The 25,671-nt window shown below is 36.9% G+C and overlaps 1 protein-coding gene across 1 annotated transcript in view; it reads left to right on the top strand.

Annotated features, from left to right (window-relative positions):
• Window positions 1–25,671, top strand: part of DARS1 (aspartyl-tRNA synthetase 1) — a 62,153-nt gene that overhangs the window by 18,194 nt on the left and 18,288 nt on the right. Inside the window, exons 4-8 of the mRNA XM_020886163.2 lie at window positions 615–717; window positions 20,654–20,756; window positions 23,238–23,318; window positions 24,318–24,377; window positions 25,476–25,587. Of these exons, the coding sequence (XP_020741822.2) occupies window positions 615–717; window positions 20,654–20,756; window positions 23,238–23,318; window positions 24,318–24,377; window positions 25,476–25,587 (459 nt within the window). The remainder of the gene's footprint in view (window positions 1–614; window positions 718–20,653; window positions 20,757–23,237; window positions 23,319–24,317; window positions 24,378–25,475; window positions 25,588–25,671) is intronic.

Raw genomic sequence — 25,671 nt, forward strand, 5'->3', positions numbered from 1 at the left:
AACAGCATTGAAACAAGTATACTATCAAGGGTGAAACAGATCGCCAGTCCAGGTTGGATGCATGAGACAAGTGCTCAGGGCTGGTGCACTGGGAAGACCCAGAGGGATGGGATGGGGAGGGAGGTGGGAGGGGGGATTGGGATGGGGAATACATGTAAATCCATGGCTGATTCATGTCAATGTATGGCAAAAACCACTACAATATTGTAATTAGCCTCCAACTAATAAAAATAAATGGGAAAAAAAAAAAGAATATACCAGCTTTTGAATGGTGAAAGTGATCTGAAGTTACTTGAAATTTGTTTAGTAAGTACATACAATGACAAAATAATTCTCTTGATAAATAATGTTTTTTGAAATTGATGATTTGCCTACGTCCTCAATAACATTTGTAAAGCATAGGAGGAATTTGGGTTTCTTTTAAAGCCTGTCAATTGAGTATGAGTATTTTGGCTGTCAAAGCCAAATACTCACATGTATGGCCCTATTGAGTATAGTAAATTTGGACCCAATTTTTAAATAGGAAAACATTCTTCTTCTTTGTAAAACCTGAACTAGCATGTTGTAAAACTAGCATGTCCTTAATACACTTGTATACTTTTTGTCTTTTTCAGGAAAGCAGTGTTTCTTAGTCCTACGACAGCAGCAGTTTAATGTCCAGGCTCTTGTGGCGGTAGGAGACCATGCAAGCAAGCAGATGGTTAAATTTGCTGCCAAGTAAGTAAGCAATTATATCCTGTTGTCAGAATAAACAATGGTGGGAACCAAGACTCCCAGGGCTTTGGACCATTTTCATACATTAACATCAATGCTTCGTTTGTTTAAAAATGTAGTTATTTAAATTGTCAGTTCAGTGTTGCTGAATACATTAAACTTACAAAAGAGAAAATATGGAGCACAAGCTTGAAATTCATTTGGAACTGCTGAAGCAGCACTCTCTACAGACAAGTCACATTTACTTTCAAGTAGAGTAACAAAAAGCCTGGCAGCCTCAACACTGCAAAGCAACTTTATTTTGTTGTGTTTGTTGAGCTTCATTTCCTCCCTCCCTTTCCTAGTTTAAGATTTGCATATTAAGCAACAAGTTTTCTAACTGAATAACAGAAGTGTTTAAAATAAGAGAATGGAAAAAAAATAAAATAAGAGAATGGAATTTTGCAAATGATTCCATCCTGAAGGAAGTAAAACAATTGCTTTAACATGTCACAGCTTTTGACTTGGACACCAAAAGGGTTTTTGTTTTTTAAATAAGGCTTGCTTCCCCCACCACCCCCCCAGAAGTATTACTTCCTGGCCCAGGGCTCCTGCAAAAGCTTATTGTTTGTTCAATTTGTAAGGGGCAGGATATAGGATTAGGATATCTCTGCTCTTTATATGTATACACTTTAAAGATGAGTTAACACAGATAGAATTGTCAATTGTAGAACTAGAAAGAAACTAAAAGCTGATCTAATTTAATATTTTAATTTATGTTTGACCCTCCCTGACTCCCTCAGCACAGTGGTCTACATGTAGTGACTGCTTAGCAACTGATTTTGGTTTACAGATTTATTTATCAAATTTTGTTTGATGGCATCATAACAATACCTGCCCTCTGGTTTAAAGACTCCAGCCCATTAATTACATCCGTTTACCTCTGCTGAGCTCACAGGTATCAGTACTAGTAGTACCGCTAGCCCCACCCATCCCTACCTCACAATCCTGCTGCTGAGAGACTGTCACTTTCATCCTTTCAGCCTGTATCTTTTGGTGATTCATTTTGCTGTTTTCATCCCTAGTCTTTAAGGGTGTATGCTTGCGGGGGTGCCTTTGTCACCTAGCCTTTTCGGGTCAGTCTGTATCCTATGAAGTAGGACATAAGTAAACTTGGTTCCTAGAAATAAACTATCTACAGTGAGGCTTCTGTAAGAGCCCCTGAAAACCACAGATGTATATGCTTAAATATACTGGAAAATACTGGGGAAAAGTCAGCTTCCAGTCAACAAACAACCTTCAGGACCTTGTTACAGGAAGGGGACCCATTTTAGGGCCTGAGAGTGGGCTCTGTGTAACACTTGAAATGAACTGTCCAAGGAGACACACATGCTGACAAAGCAAGAGACTTGACTGGGAAGGGGTAGCCGGGTGGAGAGCGGGAGGGTAAGGGAGCCCAGGAGGAGTGCTGTGCCAGTGCTTTCAGGCTGAGGTTTCATGGTGATGGGATTAGTTTCCAGTTGTCTCTAGAGAATCATTCTGACTCGTGCACTGCTTAACCAAGAGGGATTCCAGCAAGGAGGACTCTGGGAGGTTGGTTGGATTTGTAGTGTCTCCTTTTGACTTTTCCCGAATTCTTCTGACTGGTGGTGGCTTGTTCCTTGCCAGGACCTCCTGTCATAAAACAACTCACGCAAATGGTTACAGTAGTTCCTGGTCAGGGTGGGTGGTTTCATCAGTGTTTCCCCTAACAGCTTCTGTCTTTTACATACTAAACTGGTTTTGAAAACTAATATATGAAGCTGACAGTTTGGGTTTTTTGTGTTTTTTTTTTTAACTTTTTGTTTTGTCCTGGGCTATAACCAATTAACAATGTTTCAGGTGAACAGCAGAGGGGCTCAGCTATACATAGAGCGGACAGTTTTATATCAAATATATTTTTTATTTAAACTGCATTATAACCTCAGTATTACATTCTTAAAAGATTAGCAGTCTGAAAGTCTTTTGGAAATCCCATTTGCTATTAATCACTTAAGAGTTATTCTAATATCAAGAGAACAGTAACTTCATTTGATGTCTTTAGAGGCAGACACATTATTAAAGTAGTCTACAAATAGTTACTTCTTATTTTGGATCTTCTCAGAAACTCCTGGAACTTGATGGGCTGACAGCAGTTGACCATATCAGATGTCAACCAAAGCTTACCAGCTGGAAAACATACTTGCACACAGAACTTAGTTCACTGATGCCCTTCTTTGTCATTTAGTTGCTAAGTCATGTCCAACTCTTTTGTGACCCCATGAACTGTAGCCCACCAGGCTCCTCTCTTCCTGAGTTTTCCCAGGCAAGAATACTGGAGGAGGTTGCCATTTCTTTTTCCAAGGGATCTTCCCGACCCAGGGATTGAATCTTACTGCATTGGCAGACAGATTCTTTACCACTGAGCCACCTGGGAAGCAATGCCTTTATAATGAATGTTAAAGAAAGGCTTTTGTCTAAATGGTATAGTGTATGGGTGACCCTTTTTTTTCTTTTTAGAATAAGGGAAGAATTCAGATAATTTAACCTGGATTTCATAATCCTGAAGTGGATTAAACTCAGTCACGATCTATCGATAGACCTGATTTTAACCTTTTTCTTTGGTTTTTGTTTTGGCTGCTTGCAACCCAGGGGTACTGGTTCTCTGACCAGGGATTGAACTGGGGCGCATCAGGCCTACAGCAGTGAAAGCACTGAATCCCAACCACTGAATCACCAAGGAATTCTCAAGAGCTGATTTTAATCTTAATTCAGGTTTGACTGTTAACCAGGACTTCCCTGGCGGCTCAGTCAGTAAAGAATCTGCCTGCATTGCAGGAGACCTGGGTTCAGTCCCTCAGTTGGGAAGATCCCCTGGACAAGGGAATGGCAACCCACTCCAATACTCTTGCTTGGAGAATTCCAAGGACAGAGGAGCCTGATGGGCTACAGTCCATGGGGTCACAGAGAGTCAGTCCGACATGACTGAGCAACTTTCACTATTTCACTACCATAGTGTGACTTTGATTTCTTTTCCTGTTTAAAAATTTATTTATTTATTTATTTGGCTGTACCAAGTCTTAGTTGCAGTGTGCAGGATCTTTAGTTGCAGCATGTGGGATTTAGTTTCTCGACCAGGAATCGGACCCAAGCCCCCTGCATTGGGAGCATGGAGTTTGCCACTGGACCACTAGGGAAGACTTGAATCCTTTTTTAAACCAGAAAAGAACATTAAAAAGAACATTTTTAATCCATTTTAAAAAACTGCATTTTATATAATTAGTAATGTGTGGGGAAAGATGGTTTCATAATAGAGCTGTTGCAAATTATAAAGCCTTTAACTGGTTATATACAAGTGAATGGAGCCAATTTTATACAATAGGTTTAACATGTGGTACTTAAGTTGCGGTTATTTAACTTTTGGCACTACTTACATGTTAAGGTATCTTGCCTGAGTAAGAATAAATGTGTTAATAGCTTTTGCTACCTTGTGAAAAAGGAAAATTCTCATGACTCTCTGGTGAAAGATGATAAGCTTTTAATTTTATCTACAGTGGCCTCTTTTTCTATTTTAAAATAAAAATTTAAAAATGGTTATCTTAAAGATACATAAAAAATACCATGCCGTATCATTTTATAGGCTGACTTACAGAAAACTGCTGTGTAAATTGTATTGATGCTAACTGAAGCCAACAATATCCATGTTCTGTACAAATGAAGATTTCACTGTAGTTTGAAAAGTGACCTGCTAAGCGAGTTACTTGGTGGTACTTGGCACTTAAGAATACTTCTTAAGTCTGTGCTGCTCAAGCAGACTTATTGAATCCTATTTCCATCTGTATAGAGGCAGCAGATAACTAGTGGTACAATAGTTTCTATACTAGAGAAGATGTTTCTGTTTACAGTTCTTGTATTTATCAGATTAGATACCTGTTTGATTCAGATATCAGTGGACATACTACATTATTAACTTTGACCGGAACACCATGGTTTTATAAAGTCATCTACTGATAAATTGTCATTCTTGGATTGCTCTTTGCAGTACTTTGGTTAATTATGAGACCTAATTATCCTGAACCAACCTCAGAGTTAATGTTTTATGTAATTGTGAACAAGCATTCTTTATATTACTAGTATTAAAAATACAGAAAAATTAAATCCAGAACTATACATGAGTCTACAGCTTTATACAGTAAACCAAATGTCAGAAATTTACTTTTAACAAACTTTAAAGTGATACTATTAATTTGAATTTTATGGTTTTTAATATTTGCTTTTATTTTCTTTAAAAATTCACCTTGAGGGGGACTTCCCTAGCAGTCGAAAGGTAGAACTGCTCACTTTCACTGCCAAGGAGCCAGGTTCAATCTCTGGTCTGCAAACTAAGATAATCCCGCAGGCCGTGCAGCACAGCCAAAAAAAACCAGACTGTAAAAATTCACTTCAATCTAAAGCTAAGGGCCATGACAATAGGCGTTTACTTCTGCTGGTTTTATATTTGTAGATATTTAAGTAACATGATAAAATTAAGTGTTCACTGAGGGTCCCTGATATTAGAAAGAGAGACCACTGATCTATGCCACATTGAGTAGTGCTTAATTCTTACCAAGCTTATTTTGAACTTAAAATTCCTGGGGTTTTGGAGAAGAAAATTGAGTTCACAAAATAAGTTATCATAGAATAGAATTGCTAAGATGATGTAGAAACCGAACTGAAGTGCCAGTGAACAATGGAGTGTAATAGAGAGCTTGGCTCCTTACTAATTAGGCACTTGGCTTTGTAAATTGTTCCCTTGTGTGTTAGTCTTACTTTGTTCTTCACAACTAAGACCCTTCTTTAAACATCTTTATTTCAGCTTGCCTGAGAAATACTAAAGTCTGAGATTGGATGTATTGCTAATTCACTGTAATTGAAGGAAGTTGCTTGACACATAAACCAAGCTTATGCCTGCCTTAGAATTGAAGTGCAGATTTTTATTAAGGTGGTTTATTATTTTTAAAAATATATGCACAATTGATGTTTTGGGGATGCTATTTTGATATAACTGGCAAATATGTGGTTTCTCATGTTTGGGCATTTTGAGTTGTTTGCTCCAATGAATTGTTTATTGAATTTATATCACTGAAGTATTTTATGTTAGTACATTACCAGGAAAACTAGCATGCGGCAACTTTATAGCAACTTTATAGTTTTTTGTCCTCTTTTCAACTAATCTTTTATTACACCTTGCCCAGGATTTAAAAATTATTCATTTGAATGTGAGTAGCTATGGACCACATTTCTCATTAAGTACAGTAAGATTCAACAAATTATTTCTGACAACCAGAAAGCTAACAAATTTATTGGCAGTTTTGCTGAAAACCTTTAATACTCAAGTTTCTGTAAGTGTCTAAATTTTAATAGTTTTTTGTTGCTATTAGAATATATAAAGATGCAGAAAGAAAAACTTAGAATAGTATCATTTTCACCATTATTGATTTTGAGGGGGAGGGGTAAAGGGGGTAATTAGGAATAATGTGGGAATTGTTTTGAAAAATATGAAATAGTGACTGCCTAAAATTATAATTTAGGTCTTCACCTAGCTTTCAGCTCTCAACTTTATCCCTACTATTAACAAGTAACAGGCAGCGTATATCAACATAGTGTAGGATTTCTTACACATTTTAGACCTTTATTGTGACAATCTAGTATAATAAAGCTTAAGGGCTTTTGAAGGGCTTAAATCTGTGGTGTTTACAACAATGTAAAATAAAAGGTAAAAATCACTATTCATACAAAGCTTATTTTGCTTATCTTCCATCATTATCTTGTGTATATTAAGCAGATTATATGAATAATGATAGGATACTGTTCGGTGACCTCTATAACAGGTGCCATAGATTTTGAATGGGCATGCCATAGATTTTTTTTAAATGAAAGGCCATGGAAAAAAGCTCCCTCCCCCCACACACATATACCTGGACTTTTATTGCATGTGAAATAATATTTTTAATATTTAAGAAACTCAATCTACAATTAAAATTTAATATGGTGATTGCTCTTGCTCTATCTTGCCAAGCTTTCCAGTGTCCACCATGAATTTTTATGTTTCTGGGGTACACCCCAGTAAAGGTTCAGTGTAGTGATCACCAGTAGCTTCCCTATCTCATGTACAGGGGAAATAACAGATTTGCTTATAACAGTAGCAGCAATAACAGCTGACTCTTACTGTATATTCAGTATGGAGCTGCAAAGTACAGTACTTGCATTTTTCCCCTTGAGCCTCATAACAGCGCTGTGAGGTATAGATACCCTTTTGTCTTTTTTTTTTCCTCTAGTATATTCATTTTACAGATAAGAGCCTCGATACTTAAAATACTAAGGTCTCTGACTCTAGGCTCATGCTTCTCCTATGTCATCCTGCCTCTCTAAGATTGTATAAAGATACTAGTTCAAAGCCCTCCACAATATATATAGGTCACTTAGAATACAATTTTAAAGTCATTGAAATGTTGGTGACTGGGTAAAGGAAGCCCTACTGCTTTTTTGCCTCAAAAATATGTTTTCTGGAGTGTGCAGTTTATTCTGGCATACATCCTCAAGAACTAGATAGCTGTTTTATTTCTTGAGGGTGATAATGACTTTTATTTATTGTCCCCAAGTTATTGAGAACCAAAACTGATGAAAAATAATAATTTTGGTTTTTAAAAGTATAGCTGATACTAAAGTAATAAAAAAGACTTTTGTGTTGAGTCATAAATTGATACTAACGACAGTTCCAAAGGAGGAATTAAATGTTTTTCTAGCCATCAGTAATACTAATGAGCTTATCTCCTCTAGCATAAAGCAGTAGTTGCCGTTCATAAAGCAGAAATCGCCCAGTAGTTTAAAAGCATGCAATAAAAACAGTAGGGGAGAGGGGGTGGAGAGTTTCATGTTTGAATAATTTCAATATAAACATATTTGATAGCTGTAAGTATAAATATGAAGCCTACAGCTCACTAGGCAGATTTACGTCTGTTTTTGCTTTTAATCTTTTGACTTTTCCTTATCATCATCGGGCTTCCCTGGCGGCTCAGATGGTGAAGAGTCTGCCTGCAACGCGGGAGACCTGGGTTCGACCCCTGAGTTGGGAAGATTCCCCTGGAGAAGGAAACAACTACCCACTCCAGTATTCTTGCCTGGAGAATACCATAGACAGAGGAGCCTGGCAGGCCACAGTCCATGGGGTCGCACAGAGTCAGACACGACTGAGCGACTCTGACTTCACTTCACTTGGCACAGCAGCACTGCCACGCCATGCATTTCACATGTTCTTTTCAGTCGTGTAGGAAATAAAACGCAGTCACTGAACAAAGCAGCTATGTGATACATGGAACTGATGGGGAAGTTAAACCACACTCAGAATCTAAAATGAGAGTTTATGCTCTACCAAGATTCTGGAGTCGGGAAGGAAATGAAAGAGTCTCGCTGGGTAACTGATGCTGCCCCGTAACGTACCAGGCCCTTAGTAACACGCTTGGGCTGAGAGGATTGCTCCATTGGCGGCAGGGGAAGAGATCGTGGACGTGGGGGTGTGGGTGTCCTTATATTCAGTCAGTTCTGTTGTTGTAATAAATACTTTTCTAAAAATCAACATGCTGTGCCAAATTGCACAATAAAAACCTCAAGATTTGTGCAGAAAATAGGTATACAGCACACCAGTCAAAAACATCAGTGATACAGTTTTATAAAAAGAACCTAATTTTTTTAAAACCATAGAATAGTTTTATACATACTGAATGTTCAGAATTACATAAATATCTCACTTTATCTTTAAAAAGACTCACTGTTTCTGAGTGGAAGTGGGTATCAAAAGAGCTGCAGCTTGTAAATTGTTGTGTAACGGTACAAGAAAGGCTGTCTGAAATCAGACGGATATGAATCAGTGTGGCTTACAACATAGGTAGATGATTGAGGTGTGTGTGTTTTATGTATTCCCGTTTGGCTAAGTTCACCTGAGTAGTTTCTGCATTGACCTAGTGTTTCTCACTGATGAAATCTGGCATAGGCAAACACAAATTCTCACTATTCTCAGATTGATATTTAATACATCAGTTGTGCATTGCGTGTGTGCTCAGACACCTCTGACTCTTTGCGGATCCTAGGGACTATAGCCTGCCAGGCTCCTCTGTCCATGATATTCTCTAGGCAAAAATAGGGAGTGGGCTGCCATTTCCTCCTCCTCTGGGATCTTCCCAACCCAGGAATGGAACCCTCAACTCCTGTGTCTCTTGCATTGCAGGAGGATTCTTTACCGCAGAGCCACTAGGGAAATCCCAATACATCAATTGGTTAGAATTAATTCACATTTTCAAAACAAGTGTTAAAGCAAAACTATACTCTTAAAAGAGATAATGATGCTTGCACAGTGAGTGGGTCCCAATGTAAATCTTATCTGTTTGCTGGCTGCTGATGTGGAGGTGAGGAAAAGAAAGAAGTGGAAAATGGCTTCAAAGTTTCTAGTTTGAGAAACTATATGGAAAAAACACCATCAGTCTGGAATCAATTCCCAGGGTGGGCTGGGACTAAAACACAATTCACTCTCCAGAGCTGGGATGGACTCACCTTCCCTTAGAATACCTAGCCAGGTAAAGGTGGAAACCGAGCTGGGTGGGGCTCAGTTAGCAGTGAACAAGGGGAGAGGGATTTGGACAGTGTCTCCTAAACTTGCTTAGATGATGTTGAGTAAATTGGAGAGAAGTTCCAGCCTTTTGAGTTCATGAAAGCTAGATTGTTTTACTGAAGCCGTTTTCTTTTCCCGGCTGATAGAATTCTTTTCCTCCTATTCCAAGTCATTGTCTCATTGTAAATGTTTTCAAGTGACTGCTGTATGGGAAAAGTTGGCCTTGAAATTCCTTACTTTTCCTCCACCATCTTCGCCATTGCCTCACTTTATTAACTCACTGCTGTGGCCACAGGCTTGATTTTGCCTGTTAGAATTTCATTTTAAACTCCAGTAGCTGTTCTCTGTGTGGGCTTGCCAGGTGACTCAGTGATAAAGAATTTACCTGCCAATGCAGGGAGACACAGGAGATGCGGGTTCAGTCCCTGGGTCAGGAAGATACTCTGGAGGAGGAAAATCTCCCCACTTTCTTCCAGTTTTTTCTTTCCCCTTTTGACCTCACACAACCCCAGTTCCATTCCTAGAACTACTTTCACTGCATCCTTATCCACTGTTCTCTTTGTTTCTTTTGCCCTGCAAATTCCTTACTGACTCCGTGTCCCATATACTACTGTTGCCATGATCTAACACCAGGCTTAAAGAGTGTATTGTGTATTTATGGCTGAACAGTTGATCTTTATTCCCCAGCTGGGCCTAGGAGACTATATTCTACTTTATAATGAAAGTAGAGGTTTATAGGTTGCTTCTATTTTCATTGTTTCACTGAACTCTTCAGGATTTCATTCCTGTTTATCCCTTGTTTCTGAGTATAACTATAATAAGAAAATAAAAATTTGGAAAATTCTGTGGGTTCCATCGCTGAATATATTATTGTGTGTGTTAGGCACTTATCTCTTTCTGATTCCATGGACTGTGGCCTGCCAGCCTCCTCTGTCCATGGGATTCTCCAGGCAAGAATACTGGAGTAGGTTGCCATGGCCTTCTCCAGAGGATCTTCCCAACCCAAAGATTGAACTTGGGTCTCCCACATTGCAGGCAGATTCTTTACCTTTTGAGCTACCAGGGAAGCCCCATTATATTATTGGCCTTCTTTTATGATTGAAAACACATATTAGCAGCAACATATAAATTTTAATGGATTCTGTTACTTATTTAAATAAAGAAAAAATCCTTATAGATTTTTTTGCTTTAGAACTTTGAGGATTAGTGAAGCAAAAGGTAATTCAAATGAATATTTAGTAACATTCACTGTGGCAGACTAGCAGTTTAGTTAGTAAGCCAACTAACCATTCTGCTAGAATCTTTCATTTGGAAAATAGCATAGCAGAAAATATGTTCATGAGAAAAAGGCCATTTCTACTCCTTATTTAATTTTCATTCTAAGACTTTTGTATTAAATGCTTGTGATTTTCTTTAGTACGAGGGGAGTGCCTAAGGACTGTTTATTTATTCTCAAGGTGTTTCCATCTTGAATACTGCAAAGATACTGGACATTTAAAACATGTGAACTCCTACACAAAAAAGTGGGAGAAAAATGGTATTTATATGTTAATTCCATGAGGCCCTACATTTCACTCTATTCCCTCTGGCCATATACCAGGTGGAAAAAAGAAAGGACTGCACTATTAAAAATATCAAATCAGATTGTTCCAGCTGGGGTTTCCTAATCATTTAAAAGGCAAACTATGAGGTCACTTTTAATATCTTAAGTAGATAACTATCTTAGCATTTACTTAAGATATTAAATCTTAGGTGCTTATTTTAGTCTTACTGAGTAGATTGTGCCACTAGCAGTTTCTAGCTTTTTAGTATTTTCCTTAAGAGCAACATTAACAATATGGGGTCAGTTGTTTTTTCCATATTATCTTTCCTGGGAATATCCAATTCATCAATATACTAATCCGAAAAGTTGATTCATTAATTGGATTTAAGTGTCACAGGACTCTTCAACACATTATTTTAATCACTTTGTTGGAAGGATCAATTTTCTCATGGTTGAATGCATATAGAAATGAAACAACTAAATGAGTTATATAGGAAGGTTGGCACATCTCATTCCCTAGAGGTCTTTAAGAACAGGTTCTTAATTGTGTATCCGAAATGGTTTGAGATCTTTAAATGAAATTTATCTGGAAGCAGGAAGATGGGCTACCCATCTAGGCCAGTGTTTCTGGATCCTCATCTTATGTTGACATTAATGTCCTAATATTTAGTAGCTGGTGTTAGAACTGAGGCAAGAAGTCATCCCTTTTTTTCTTTTTAAAAGTACTATTTATTTAGTGTCATTTAAAAATAATGAAAGAGTAATCTGTATTAGTTATGATTGAGTCTTGTAGAGACAAGTTTTTTTAAAGGCAGCCCTGTAGGCCTTTTTGTATTGACTGCTTTTAACAATTGGAGTAAATGTAAACACAGGTTTTGAAGTTTAAAATTAAAATCATAGTGACTCAGTGCAGAAGCCTACAGTTCATTTAAAGAACAGATGTTAAAGTTAAAAATTATATTTTGCTATTTGTGTTTCTGTAACCTACCAACAGCCTAGAGATGTTTGGATTCTGGAGAAAAAAAAAGTCTTTTTCAGGCTGTAATATTTGTAAAAATGTGTATGTTTTATTTTCTTTTTCTTCGTATTAGTCATTGTGGTTAGGTTATTTATTGGTAGCTGGTGAGTCACAAGTCTGTTTCTCATTCTCTAGTGAGTCACCTAGCTACTTACAGGTTTGATTATTTTCTTTCCTTTCTAGATCTTTCACCTGAAAATAACTGTTTTCCTTAGTTAATAAGCTAAATCTTCAGCTTGCACATTAATTTTTAGAACTATAAATAGCAAAATAGTACTCAGAAGAAGGTTCATTGATTTAGAAAACTTAACCTCTGCTCTGGTCCAGGCACTCTGCTGGGCTTAGTTAATTAGTGACAGTGTATATCACATAAGGAACTTAATTTGAGGAGAGGACAAAAAATAAACAGCATCATGAAGAGACATGTTACAGGTCCTGTGATGGAAGTATTTCTATACATCATCTAAGTTGAGGCCCAGACACTAGTGGGCATTTGGGTACCTCTTGAGCATCATGTGGATTAGTTGATGAACATAGGCTGGGTTGTTACACTCTTCTGGATTGCATCCCTTTGAACAACTGTACTTAATTTATACCTCTTTGTTGGAATGAGATACTTATCTATTGGATCAGAAATAGAACTTCTGTATCTGGTCCTGTCCAGTTCAAAATTTGTATTGAAAACCTTGATAAATAAGTGCTTTAAAAGTAGGTCAAAAATCTGGTGTCACTAGTTCCCAGTTTATGGGATTGATTCTTCTAAGTTTATTTAAGTAATAACTTAATGTTGTTTTATACAAAGATTCTGATGAAAATATGTTGAGACTGGCAACAGCAGGACCTCAGGATACATCAGCATTACCAGAAAAGGCAGCATGACTCTTGGGCATTTTGAAAACTATTTGTGAAGGGCCTGTTATTTCCACTTTCTTTCACACAAGCTATAAAGGAATCTGGCAGCTCATGAGCTTCTAAGAATGAGATTGAATTATTTCAAAGTGAGCTGATGATGCATTCTGGAGTATTTAAATTTGGAGGCTCATTTGTGAGTCTGTAACAGAACTGTTCAGTGTAGTAAGTAATCTCTACATGATCTTACTAGCTGCATGACCTTGGGCTAATTGCCTGACCTTTCAATGGTAGTATACCTACCTTGTGGGCCCTGTGAGTTTAAGCAAGATGATATGTGTGTACAGTACTTCCCATGGGAACTAGACCATAAGTGGGAATTGCTAAAGTGACATGGAGATAATACTGTGTTAGGTATTTATATATATTAAGATCAATTTCATTTAAGCTGTAGAAATAAAACTGCTTCTTCAAACTTAACAAATACGGAGAAAATGAACACAACTACTGAAGATGCATTACATAGTTTTTGTAAATGAGAAAAAATGTAGAGACGTGTAGAGAGCAGTGATTAGAGGAAGAGGGAGTTGAGTATATGATAGAGAACCTAAAATTTTAAATTTACACATTATTGAACATTGCAGTTTTACACATTATTGAACAGTAAGTCTATTCTTTTATAATAAAAAATAATAAGGTTTTGAAGTAATGTTTAAAAATTAACTTAAAACTTTAAGAGCAAACCCTGCCATTTCCCCATCCCTTGCTGGTGTGAGGCATTATGAATTGGGGGTGATTCTTTTTTTGTTCTCCAAAAGGACTTGCCAGAATCAGCACCTCACAGTGGGACCCAGCAACAAAAAATGGGTGAAGTACTTCTTTACCAGCTCTATTTCTCCACTATTTATATGCAAGATCAGGATCTCTCTGATTCAGTTACATGCTATTAAATACATTTTCACCTGCAAGTCATCTACCTGCTCCAACAGCCTTTTCTCAGTTGTGATTCTTGTGTCCTATCCCAGTGACTTCCAAAGTGTGATTTGCTCAAAATTACCCACTAAAGGAAAGAAAATAATCCTTTCCTTCCTTTCTTTTTTATCTAAGAGTGATAGGGAAAATTTAAGTTTTTCTAATAGTTAATTTATAGATAAACACTAGACCTATCACTTGGATTGCATCTCATAAGGTCACACACATGTCACCTCTAGCATGTGAGCTCTCTAAAGGAAGACCGCAGGATTCCAGGAACACAGAGGCACAAAGACTGGTACCCCAACTCTCTGGTTCACTTTCAGCATATTAGTTTACTGTGTCTGGTTAAATGGTTTGGGGATTATATTTATTTATATTTATTAAGATAATAAACTGACCATCACACAGTAGACAAGTGGCTTAAAATGATTTCTTCCAAGAGACTCTGTTCAGTTCAGTTCAGTCGCTCATTTGTGCCTGACTCTTTGTGACCCCATGGACTGCAGCATGCCAGTCTTCCCTGTCCATCACCAACTCCCAGAGCTTACTCAAACTCATGTTCATTGAGTCGGTGATGCCATCCAACCATCTCATCCTCTGCCGTCCCCTGCTCCACCTGCCTTCAGTCTTTCCCACCATCAGGATCTTTTCCAATGAGTCATTTCTTTGCATCAGTTGGCCAAAGTATTGGAGTTTCAGCTTCAGCATCAGTCCTTCCAATGAATATTCAGGGCTGATTTCCTTTAGAATTGACTGGTTTGATCTCCTTGCAGTCCAAGGGACTCTCAAGAATCTTCTCCAACACCACAGTTCAAAAGAATCAATTCTTCAGCACTCAACTTTCTTTATCATCCAACTCTCACATCCATACATGACTACTGGACTCTGTAGATTGAAGATAAAACTTAAAAGCACAAAGTGTTAATGCTGACACTTTTACTGATGGTGTGAAATATTTGTATCAGCCGCATGATGAAGCGTTTTTTGGGGGGTTTTTTGTTTGTTTTTTTAAATGATAATCCAATCATATCTGACAAGATTTCCATACTCCCCTAGCTAAATAGAAATTATCAGGAAACTGTGAAATATGGATTTGCTGTTACTAATTATTTGCTATTGCTAACTATGCATCTCACCCTAAATTTTTATTTGCCTAAAGGTAATAACTTACATTTAGTATTACATGTATATAGTTTTTAAAATAAGTAAAATATCTACATATTAGGGGACATACTTACCACTTTTTTACTGATAGAGTAAATCAAATTATCAGAAGTGTTTGGAGAGAGCTACTCAACCCTGTAGTAGTTATATTAACTACCTATAGCTATCTGTATTAAGCTTATAATGAGGTTAACGTCTAGCTGTTAACCCTATAGTTTATATATTTAAATATTCTCTCCTTTTTGAAACGTGTTACGTCCTTGCACCTCTAATGCCATTCAGTTTTATTTTTTTTAAGTCTCTTCTCTACCCTCCAGAGTTCTGTTATGATCTTTAGCATTTCTGAAGGATAGTAAACAAGAAGGATAAGTGAGACTTGCCCAAAAAAAAACTGATTGATGTGACACAACCAAGAAATAATACCAGATAAGTTCTTTTAAGATCATTTTAGGCTGTGCTGATTTTGAAATGTGTTTATAACCCCTCCCTCCTTCCCCTGAGCAGTCAATTTGAAGAGACCAGTATTCACTTGAATGGATAAATTCTGCTGTACACAATCCTAATGCTTCATAGTCAAATTTTGTGTATATGCTTTTTTAAAAATCTCTTTACAGTGCATAATACCCACTGTAGGTTTGCAAAGTGTATGTAATGATACACAACATTAAAGAATAAGGCATTACTCAGTAGTGCATTATTTTAGACTATGAAGCGTACTTCTTCCTTCAAGTACTAAAACTATTTCAACAACCTTAACAGAATCATTGAAGCCTATTTTATACATTCTTCATTTTTAACTTTTTCTTAATGACACAGGGCCATTATTGTGAACTTCAGTTACTATGCAAGGTTATAATGTGTTGTTTGGTGCTTTCATGTCTTTGTTTGTTTTTTAATATATTTTCTTCGGGAGTCAATTGTTAACCTAACACAACAGTTGTGCCTACTTCTAATCGTTCCAACAGACTTTGTTTTGGTTTGTTGCTTCTTATGTCATGTGGTTTTAGTCGCTAAGTCAAGTCCGACTCTTGCAGCCCCATGGACTGTAACCCACCAGGCTCCTCTGTCCATGGGATTTCCCAGGCAAGAATAATGGAATGGGTAGCTGCCATTCCCTTCTCCAGGGGATCGTCCCAACCCAGGAATCAAACCCAGGTCTCCTGCACTGCAGGCAGATTCTTTACCAACAGAGTGAAGCCCCAGTATCATATAATGTAGACTTGACAGCTTATAATCACAATTGATAGAACTGTGGATAATGAGAGTATTCCTGTGGCTGATGGGGAGGCCCTAAATAGCAAACTGTATGACAGTCATGTTGGAAAGATGGGATTTTATTCCTTCAGATAACTGAGTACTGTTTGTTTTTTCCCACAAGCTGTGTTCTATAATTGTTTGAGTTACCCATATTTTATATCCTTTATTTTAAAAAAAAATTGAAAAAACCCACAAAACTTGATGTACTTGTTTTAGTCACTCAGTTGTGTCCGACTCTGTGACCCCATGGACTGTAGCCGACCAGGCTCTCTCCGTGGAATTCTTTAGGCAAGAATGCTGGAGTGAATTGCCATTCCCTTCTCCAGGGAAACTTCCCAAACAAGGGATGCAACCCAGGTCTCCTGCATTGCAGGCGGATTCTTTACCATCTCAGCCACCCATAGTCCACCTAAAATATTTTTATAAAACACTTTATATGAAGGATGGCGATTTTTACAATTTTTTTTTCTAAAGACAGTTTAAATTAGAAGTTCAGGTCCTGGATAAAAGGAGTTAGAAGTAAACTAATTAAATTGAATGATTGACAGTTCTTAATGCATGACATAAAGTCTGTTCTGCCTATTAAGGTATTTCTAATATCAGGGCTCTACTAATTTTATTTGTAGAGTGAGTCCCTATATTCCAGGGCAGAAGGGTAGTTGGAAAATGAAAGAAGTATAAAAAAAATGCTGTGATAGTGTGTTTTGGGAGGTGTTGGTAATAATAAAAAAATAGCTGACTTAGCTCTTAAAAAGATATATTTAATTTACTTCATCTATTTCTCCTATAGTAAAGTAGCTCCCAGGAGCTCCCCTGATTCCATGCCTGCCATATCCTTTATAAAAACCAAAAGCTTTTAGTTGCCTGTTAGATATAGCACTCTTTCAGAGTACAAAACACAGTGACATATTAAGTTTCAAAATGTAAAGCAAACTTTAATAGGATCTCTTTATGGCAGCAGTCAAGCTGTAGTTTATTTACAATATAGTATTAAGCCATCATAACACACAGTGTCAGATGAAATCATGTCACATAGACTTTTTCTACAAAGTGGAATATTGCAATCAGTTTATTCAAGTATTCCAGTCCCTCTTGTATTGACTCTATACATACAAATACACATCAGTTCAGTTCAGTTCAATCACTCAGTTGTGTCCAACTCTTTGTGACCCCATGGACGGCAGCACACCAAGCCTCCCTGTCCATCACCAACTCCCAGAGTTTACTCAAACTCATGTCCATTGAGTCAGCAATGCCATCCAACTGTTTCCTCCCCTGTCGTCCCCTTCTCCTCCTGCCCCCAATCCCTCCCAGCATCAGGGTCTTTTCAGATGAGTCAGCTCTTCACATCAGGTGGCCAAAGTATTGGAGTTTCAGCTTCAACATCAGTCCTTCCAATGAACATTCAGGACTGATTTCCTTTAGGATGGATTGGTTGGATCTCCTTGCAGTCCAAGGGACTCTCAAGAATCTTCTCCAACACCACAGTTCAGAAGCATCAATTCTTCAGCACTCAGCTTTCTTTATCATCCAACAACTCTCACATCCATACATGGCTACTGGAAAAACCACAGCCTTGACTAGACGGACCTTTGTTGGCAAAGTAATGTCTCTGTTTTTTAATATGCTGCCTAGGTTGGTCATAACTTTTCTTCCAAGGAGTAAGCGTCTTTTAGTTTCATGACTACAGTCACCATCTGCAGTGATTTTAGAGCCCAAAAAAATAAACTCTGCCACTATTTCCACTGTTTTTCCATCTATTTGCCATGAAGTGATGGGACCAGATGCCATGATCTTAGTTTTCTGAATGTTGAGCTTTAAGCCAACTTTTTCACTCTCCTCTTTCACTTTCATCAAGAGGCTCTTTAGTTCTTTGCTTTCTGCCATAAGGGTAGTGTCATCTGCATATCTGAGGTTATTGGTATTTCTCCCAGCAATCTTGATTCCAGCTTGTTCTTCATCCAGCCACCATGTACTCTGCATATAAGTTAGATAAGCAGGGTGACAATATACAGCTTTGATGTACTCCTTTTCCTATTTGGAACCAGTCTGTTGGTCCATGTCCAGTTCTAACTGTTGCTTCCTGACCTGCATGCAGATGTCTCAAGAGGCAGGTCAGGTGGTCTGGTATTCCCATCTCTTTCAGAATTTTCCAGTTTATTGTGATCCACACAGTCAAAGGCTTTGGCATAGTCAATAAAGCAGAAATAGATGTTTTCCTGGAATTCTTGCTTTTTCAATGATCCAGTGGATGTTGACAATTTGATGTCTGGTTTCTCAGCCTTTTCTAAAACCAGCTTGAACATCTGGAAGTTCACAGTTTACGTATTGCTGAAGCCTGGCTTATAGAATTTTGAGCATTACTTTGCTGGCATGTGAGATGAGTGCAATGTGCGTAAGTTTGAGCATTCTTTGGTGTACCTTTCTTAGGGATTAAAATGAAAACTGACCTTTTCCAGTCCTGTGGTCACTGCTAAGTTTTCCAAATTTGCTGGCATATTGAATGCAGCACTTTCACAGCATCATCTTTCAGGATTTGAAATAGCTCAACTGCAATTCCATCACCTCCACTAGCTTTGTTCATAGTGATGCTTCCTAAGGCCCACTTGACTTCACATTCCAGGATGTCTGGTTCTTGGTGAGTGATCACACCATCGTGATTATCTGGATCGTGAAGATCTTTTTTGTACAGTTCTTCTGTGTATTCTTACTACCTTTTCTTAATATCTTCTGCTTCTATTAGGTCCATACCATTTCTGTCCTTTATTGAGCCCATCTTTGCATGAAATGTTCCCTTGGAATCTCTAATTTTCTTGAAGAGATCTCTAGTCTTTCCCATTCTAAGCCCTCATATAAGCTTTTACTAGTTTTAACAAGCAAGTTCTAGCCTACCCTTTTTCACAAATTTGACTTTTCTTTTAGTTTTGTTTTAATGTTTATTCTTCTGAATTCATTCATGTGCATGAGTAAATAGGGACAGATAGATATAGATAAAGCCATAGAGATATTAGAACGGAATTATTTTATCATGATCTAAGTCTGCTCTTCTAGCACATAACTACTAGAAACAAAGGCAAATATCGGGATTGGAAGGGCAAAAAAAGTGTCTTACTTCATGACGCTTAACCTATTATATGATCCTTTTCCAACCCAAATGTTTGTTGAAATGGTTTATAATATAAGTTGTTAGATTTCTAGGATCTTATCAGATAGCTCCATAACTAATAAGGACCCAGTTCTTTATCCAAATGAATAGACTTTTTCTTATTGTGGTTAAATCTTTTTATTGTTGTTTTGCTTTGTTTAGATTCTGGTCATCCATCTTGCAGAATTTTGTGTAGGGATACTTGAGCCATGAGACCGTAATGCAGAAGTTAACTGGAGCTTATGATAGCAGATAAACGGGGAGTCCAGGACAGATTTTCCTAATCCATTTTTGCCCTTTCCATTATGCCGGCTGCCCCAGGAAATCTATTATCTGTCAGTTGTCACTTTGGCATTTTTCTTCTTTCCTTCTCTTTTCAACTCACTTATGTAGCTTCAGTTACCACCTGAGAGTTTTAACTAATAGTTTTACATGGGAATTTGCATTTGGCCAGTTGAACTGCCGTCATGCTGACATCACTCGCCGAGATCTGAAAGTTAAAATTTTATCGTTTTCCACAAATGTACAGTGACATGTTCTGTCAGTACAAGAATATACACAAGAGGAGAGCTGATACATTTTGTATGGGAACCACTATTTTAGATTCCACTTTTTTTCCCTTGGTTATATACAAGAGACCAAAAAATAATCAATTATCTCCGATTTTAAGTGTCTGGTATTCAAAATTCAAGTTTGTTATAGAATTAAATTGCTCAGGAGATACAGTTTTTTTACTCATAGTTTATATTTAGCTAGCTTCAGGTAGGCGTTCTTAAATGAAAGTACACAATGCAATAGGGTGTCTGCCACAAATCCAGTGACAGTGTGTACTCAGAAACTTTAGGCAATGAAGGTTTCATTGTAGTACTCTAATGTCCTCTTATTGCCTTGAAATCTTTTCAGTTGACCTTCTTCTATTATTTAATGTATTTCTACATTAATGTACTTCTGTTACATACCAGTAATTGCATTTATTGAAGCCATATGTTTCTCTTCATGGGAAATGCTGATCTTAGTAAATTTCAACTGTGGGTAGGGAGATATTCTTTAATAAATAACTGAAAGACTTTTTCACAGTTCAGTGCTGGTCCTGTTATCTGCTATGTCTAGAGTATTTTATAAACGGTAACTAAATTATGGGGTCTGGAAAGTCAGCTCTTCAAGAAGTTTCACAAGGTGTGCTACATGGTGGCTTATTACAGGCAGGTTAAAGCGGCTGGCTTTATCTCATGTGGCTTACCATGTTAAAGAAGAATTGAATGTGTTCAGCTTTCCTGGTGAAACACCAAACAAGTTCTGACACCTCTGACAAGATGATTAAAGTTGGGAATGTTTTTCTTCTGACAGCATCAACAAAGAGAGCATCGTCGATGTGGAAGGCGTTGTGAGAAACGTGAATCAGAAAATTGGAAGCTGTACACAACAAGATGTAGAGTTACATGTTCAAAAGGTAATTTTTTTCAAAATATAAAATTGTGTCCAGAAATAGATTTGAATAGTTCTTACAACTATTCACATCAACTCTGTAATTAGAGTTGCTATAAAATATTGAGATTTATAAATTGATTATTGACTCAACTAGTTTTTGTCATATAACAAACCACCTCAATACTTAGCAACTTAAAACAACAAACATTTATTATTTGTTCATAATTCTGTGCAGTAAGGGAATTGGGGTCAGCATCTGGGATGCGTGATCTGTACAATGTGATGTATCAACTGGGCTCACTGACATTCCTGGGACATCTGTCCCTGTAATTCTCCTCATCCTGCAGGCTAGCCCAGGCTTGTTGACATGGTACATCTCCCATACCACACAGGGAAAGTATGAAACACATCTGAAAAACTTTATTCACTATCATGAATCTATTTTGCTGTCAGCTTCTTTGAATGAAGGTTGATTCATTATACTAACTCTTATTAATCATTGTATTGCCTTGTAATCATTGTATTTCTGGTATTTTACAGTATAGAAAAGTCAAAAGAGATAATACTGTATCGGGCTTACATTCCAGCAATAACTTTTTCACATAAGATTTATCCCACATTTATTTTCTTAGACATACAAACTAACAGTGTTATAAGTGAATTCACATATATTTAGTATTTTTGAAATAACCCTGCAATCTTGAACCTGCAACCTACATTCTCAGATCCAGACCTAGTTTGTATCCGCAATATTCTTCATTGAATTTCTCTTATGGAATAGTCCTTTCCCACTCTAACCGTGTGTGTGTGTGTGTGTGTGTGTGTGTGTGTACATGTCAGGTAGGTGGGCAAAAACAGATGGATGCAGAAGGACAGATTGATCCATGCATGCTAATTTGGTAGTAGAGGTTGTATTTAATTGAAATTAATTGTCATGAAACTCTTTAAGAGTTAGAAAATCTTGTATTTTTTACTGACCTAACTTGCCAAATTACTTTGTTCTCTTTTTGTACGTCTTATTTCAAACTAACCACACCAGGAAGTCTATAACCTAATAAAGGCAAACTGATCTAAAGGTATGCTGACCAAGGGGAAAAAAAAAAAAAAAACCCTATCTTCCAAGTAACATCTTTTTCAATACTTGAATACATAAAATATTAGTGACTAGAGCAAGTAAATGTATTTCTAAAATATTTTAATTACCTAGGATCCAGTTAAACCTTAATAAACGTTAAATATAAAGCCTACAGTGCTTGCAGACAAATTTTGCCTTAAGAAAAATAATTATAAAGTATCTCACAAAGCATAAAACACTGTATACTAAATAGAATTTTATAATAAGCAAAGACTCTCTTATCACTTATTTATCCAGCCCGCAGTTACTGAGTAGTACCAAGCACTATGTGAAGTTTGGGGGATGAAAGTGGTCACAACCTAATGAAGGAGATTTTTCTACTAGTTAGAAAAATGAAAGAGGTAGCTGTCCAGATCTCCAGCTTTGCATTGGGAAGTTTCTAATCAAAGGGAAGTTAACTAATCAAAGGGAAGCACAAAAACTTGGGTATAGAGGATGGCGACAAAGAGTTCTATTTTACTATGAGTAGGACTGGAGTATCCTTCTGATACTTTTTCTTGAAGTGTCTGAGCTGAATGCTAAATGTTTTTTACCAACTGGAAGAATATAATTTCCTTTCTGTAATTAGCTAAGTAAAGTCTGTTTTCCTCTTGTGCTTTAGCAGATTTTCCAGGAATAGTTGGGGGAAACTAATAGGGTAACATGCATTTAAGTGGCTAAAAAACCCATCTCCTTCTTTATGACCTAACTGCTTTTTAGCACTAAAATGTGCGTTTAGTTTGAATAAAAACACCTTCTCTAGCAGCTCCCAACCAGGAGAGCAGCAGGAAGCAAGATATACTGGATACACTTGATGAAAGAAGGCAGTGAAGGGATATTTAGAAAATGAATGAGGAAAGGAAGGAGCAGTGCGGCAAAGTTGAGCTGACTTTGATCCTGGTGGTAGAAACAGCCAAATACTGTTAACAGTCACGATAACTTATTTGTTAATGGCACCTTCAAACAATCAAAGTGTTTTCTTATTCTTTATTCCATTTGATTCTTAACACCAGCCTCATTTTACGGAAGAATATTGAAGCTCTAGGTAAGGTTATTTGCCTGTGACAAGTTTCCTTTGACAAAAAGAGACCTTAAGCCAGACCCCTCAACTATGATACTGGTGGGCACCTTAAGAGTTTACAAAGTCTTCATACATATGTTATTTCATTTGACTATTCCAGCAACACAGGGATATAGACCGGAAATAACTATTAACCCCATCTTGTAGGTGTAGAAACATGTGCCATCTTGTTTGATTTTAGCAAGTAGTTTCAGTTAAAGATGTATGCAAACAATGTTTCTCGTGTTAAGTCAACTGTAGATTTTCTTAAGCAAAAGATAACAGGTTTTGTGTGCTTCTTGATATTTTTGGTAATCTCTCACTTTCAGATTTATGTGATCAGTTCAGCTGAACCCCGCCTGCCCCTGCAGCTGGACGATGCTGTTCGGCCTGAAGTAGAAGGAGAAGAGGTGAAAACTATACTTTTGAAATAATGTGCTTCCTCTGTATATTTAGTTTACACAACATTGATAACTTGATGTCCTACTTTTGTAAGAAAGGTACCTATGAGTTGATTTGAGCTTCATTTTCATTGAAAGCTATTCTTACATTAAAAGTTCTCAAACTTTTTGCTCTCAGGATTCCTTTACATTTTTAAAAATAATTGACCCCACAAGCTTTTATTTTTATAGGTATGTCTACCACCATTTACAGTATTAGATACAGTATTAAAAGTTAAGACAAAATTTTTAATATTTATGACTTTATTAAAAATAATAATATAATTAGATTATGTGTCTGTGTATGCCTATATAAATAATAAAAACAGCAATAACATATGAAATGTATTTTTTAATGTCAAAAGTAACATTTTTTTGTTACATGTCTATATTCTTGGTAGTATCATGGCTCGATACACAACAATTAGATTTTCATATCTGCCTCAGCATTCATTCTGTTGTCTGCACACATCATAAAGCCTTTGGAAAACTTCTAAATATAGTCAGGAAAAAAATGGGTGTTTAAAGATATTATTGTGAAATGTAGGTTTGACTTCACAGACTCTCTGAAGGTGTCTCACTGGTCCCCAAAACATGCTTTGAGAACCACTGTTCTTTGTCAGCTTTTATTTGTTCTTCCATTTTCAACTAACAGGTAAACTCCAGGGATCAGTGATTGTGACAGTTTAATTATTCTGATATCCCAGTAATGAGTCAAAGGTTTGGGTGTGGGAGGTGGATAAAAAGCATTTAGCTTAATTCATTCTCATTTCTCTTCTTTCAAGCTCTCTTTCTGTTTAATAATTTCTCTCTGACCCCACTTATTTCTAGGATCTTTGATTTGGGGATATAATGTGAACACACATGAGTATACCTATTCTCATTTAAAAATTAACATGACTTCTACAAATGTTGTTTGTGTCCTTAAAAAAAGTTAATAAAATCTGGGTTTTTTTATCCTTTTTTTAGGAAGGAAGAGCTACTGTTAACCAGGATACGAGATTAGACAACAGAGTCATTGATCTTAGGGTATGCCTTGTTTGTTTATTTAGTGACATGATTGTGCTGAAATCAAGGTGGGCAAGAGTACCATACCTGACTCAGGTTTATAGAACTAATTGGCATTTGCCTATATGATAATACAAGAAGTAATTTACCTGACTCACCCTTCCCCTAAAAAGAATTGCAGGCAACAAGGACAGTCAAGTAATAGTTCACAGGATACTGACTTGCTTCATTTTAAAATGACAAAGGAGCGTGAAGCTAATAAATGGGCTTACTCCCAGGTAGTACCTGTTTCAGACATGATAGTCAGCAAGAAAAAACATAATTAGTTGTCACTACATAATTGTGAAAGAAGTTCTGTGCACACTTTAGAATGATCAGGTAGACATTAGCAGTTAATGCCTCAATCCTTTGAATTTGATCTGAGCACAGAGTTCATAATAAAGAAGTAGTTGGCTCTGGTGGTGTATATAGTAATCCCATACATAGGTCTTCTGTTTCCCTTTCTGGTTTGGTTGCAAGTGAAAGAGTTCAGTGGTTTCATCATCGTAAAACCAATGTCATCTCTTTCTTAATGTTTTGACCACATCTTCCTCCTTTACTTAAATAATCTACCTAAAGTTTAAATGCTTTGTCACCTTAAGAGTTCTTTCTAATTTGTCTGCCCTTATTGTATACTCATTTTTCCCCTGATTATTTGCTTTTTTGCCTGCTTTTTACCTTTTCCATTTTCATTTACAGTATGTAGAAAAGGTTAGCAGTAATCAAAAGTTCTCTTAATACTGCCTAGAAACCTCAGGTTTTTCATAATTTTGGCCACAATAGTTAGACATCCTACTATATTAGCTATTTGTTCACACAGGTTATTGGTTGTGCCTCTAGCATTTGGCCTGAAAAGTATTTTTCTTTGGTTGGAAATAAAAGAGCAAAATTGTAATTCTCCTTCTAGAATATGAAAAATTCCAAAATAGATCCCTATACTGATTGTTAGCACCTAACTTTTCTCTCATATAATGAATTATTTTCTGTATGAATTTCCCAGGCATGTGGCCTGATTAGAAAGTACTCTGTCTCAGTTAATGTGTCAAATTGATTTAATTAGATTTTATTGTTGTCTTATAGACATCAACTAGTCAGGCAATCTTCCGTCTCCAGTCTGGCATCTGCCATCTTTTCCGAGAAACTTTAACTAACAAGGGTTTTGTGGAGATACAAACTCCTAAAATTATCTCAGGTATGCTTTATTTCCCTTATGTTTTTAAAATAAATTGGTTTCCCCAAAGTTGGCTTCGTATTAGATTTTCTGTGGGGGATTTTT

Source organism: Odocoileus virginianus, chromosome 13 (assembly GCF_023699985.2).
Source record: "Odocoileus virginianus isolate 20LAN1187 ecotype Illinois chromosome 13, Ovbor_1.2, whole genome shotgun sequence".
NCBI lineage: Eukaryota > Metazoa > Chordata > Mammalia > Artiodactyla > Cervidae > Odocoileus > Odocoileus virginianus.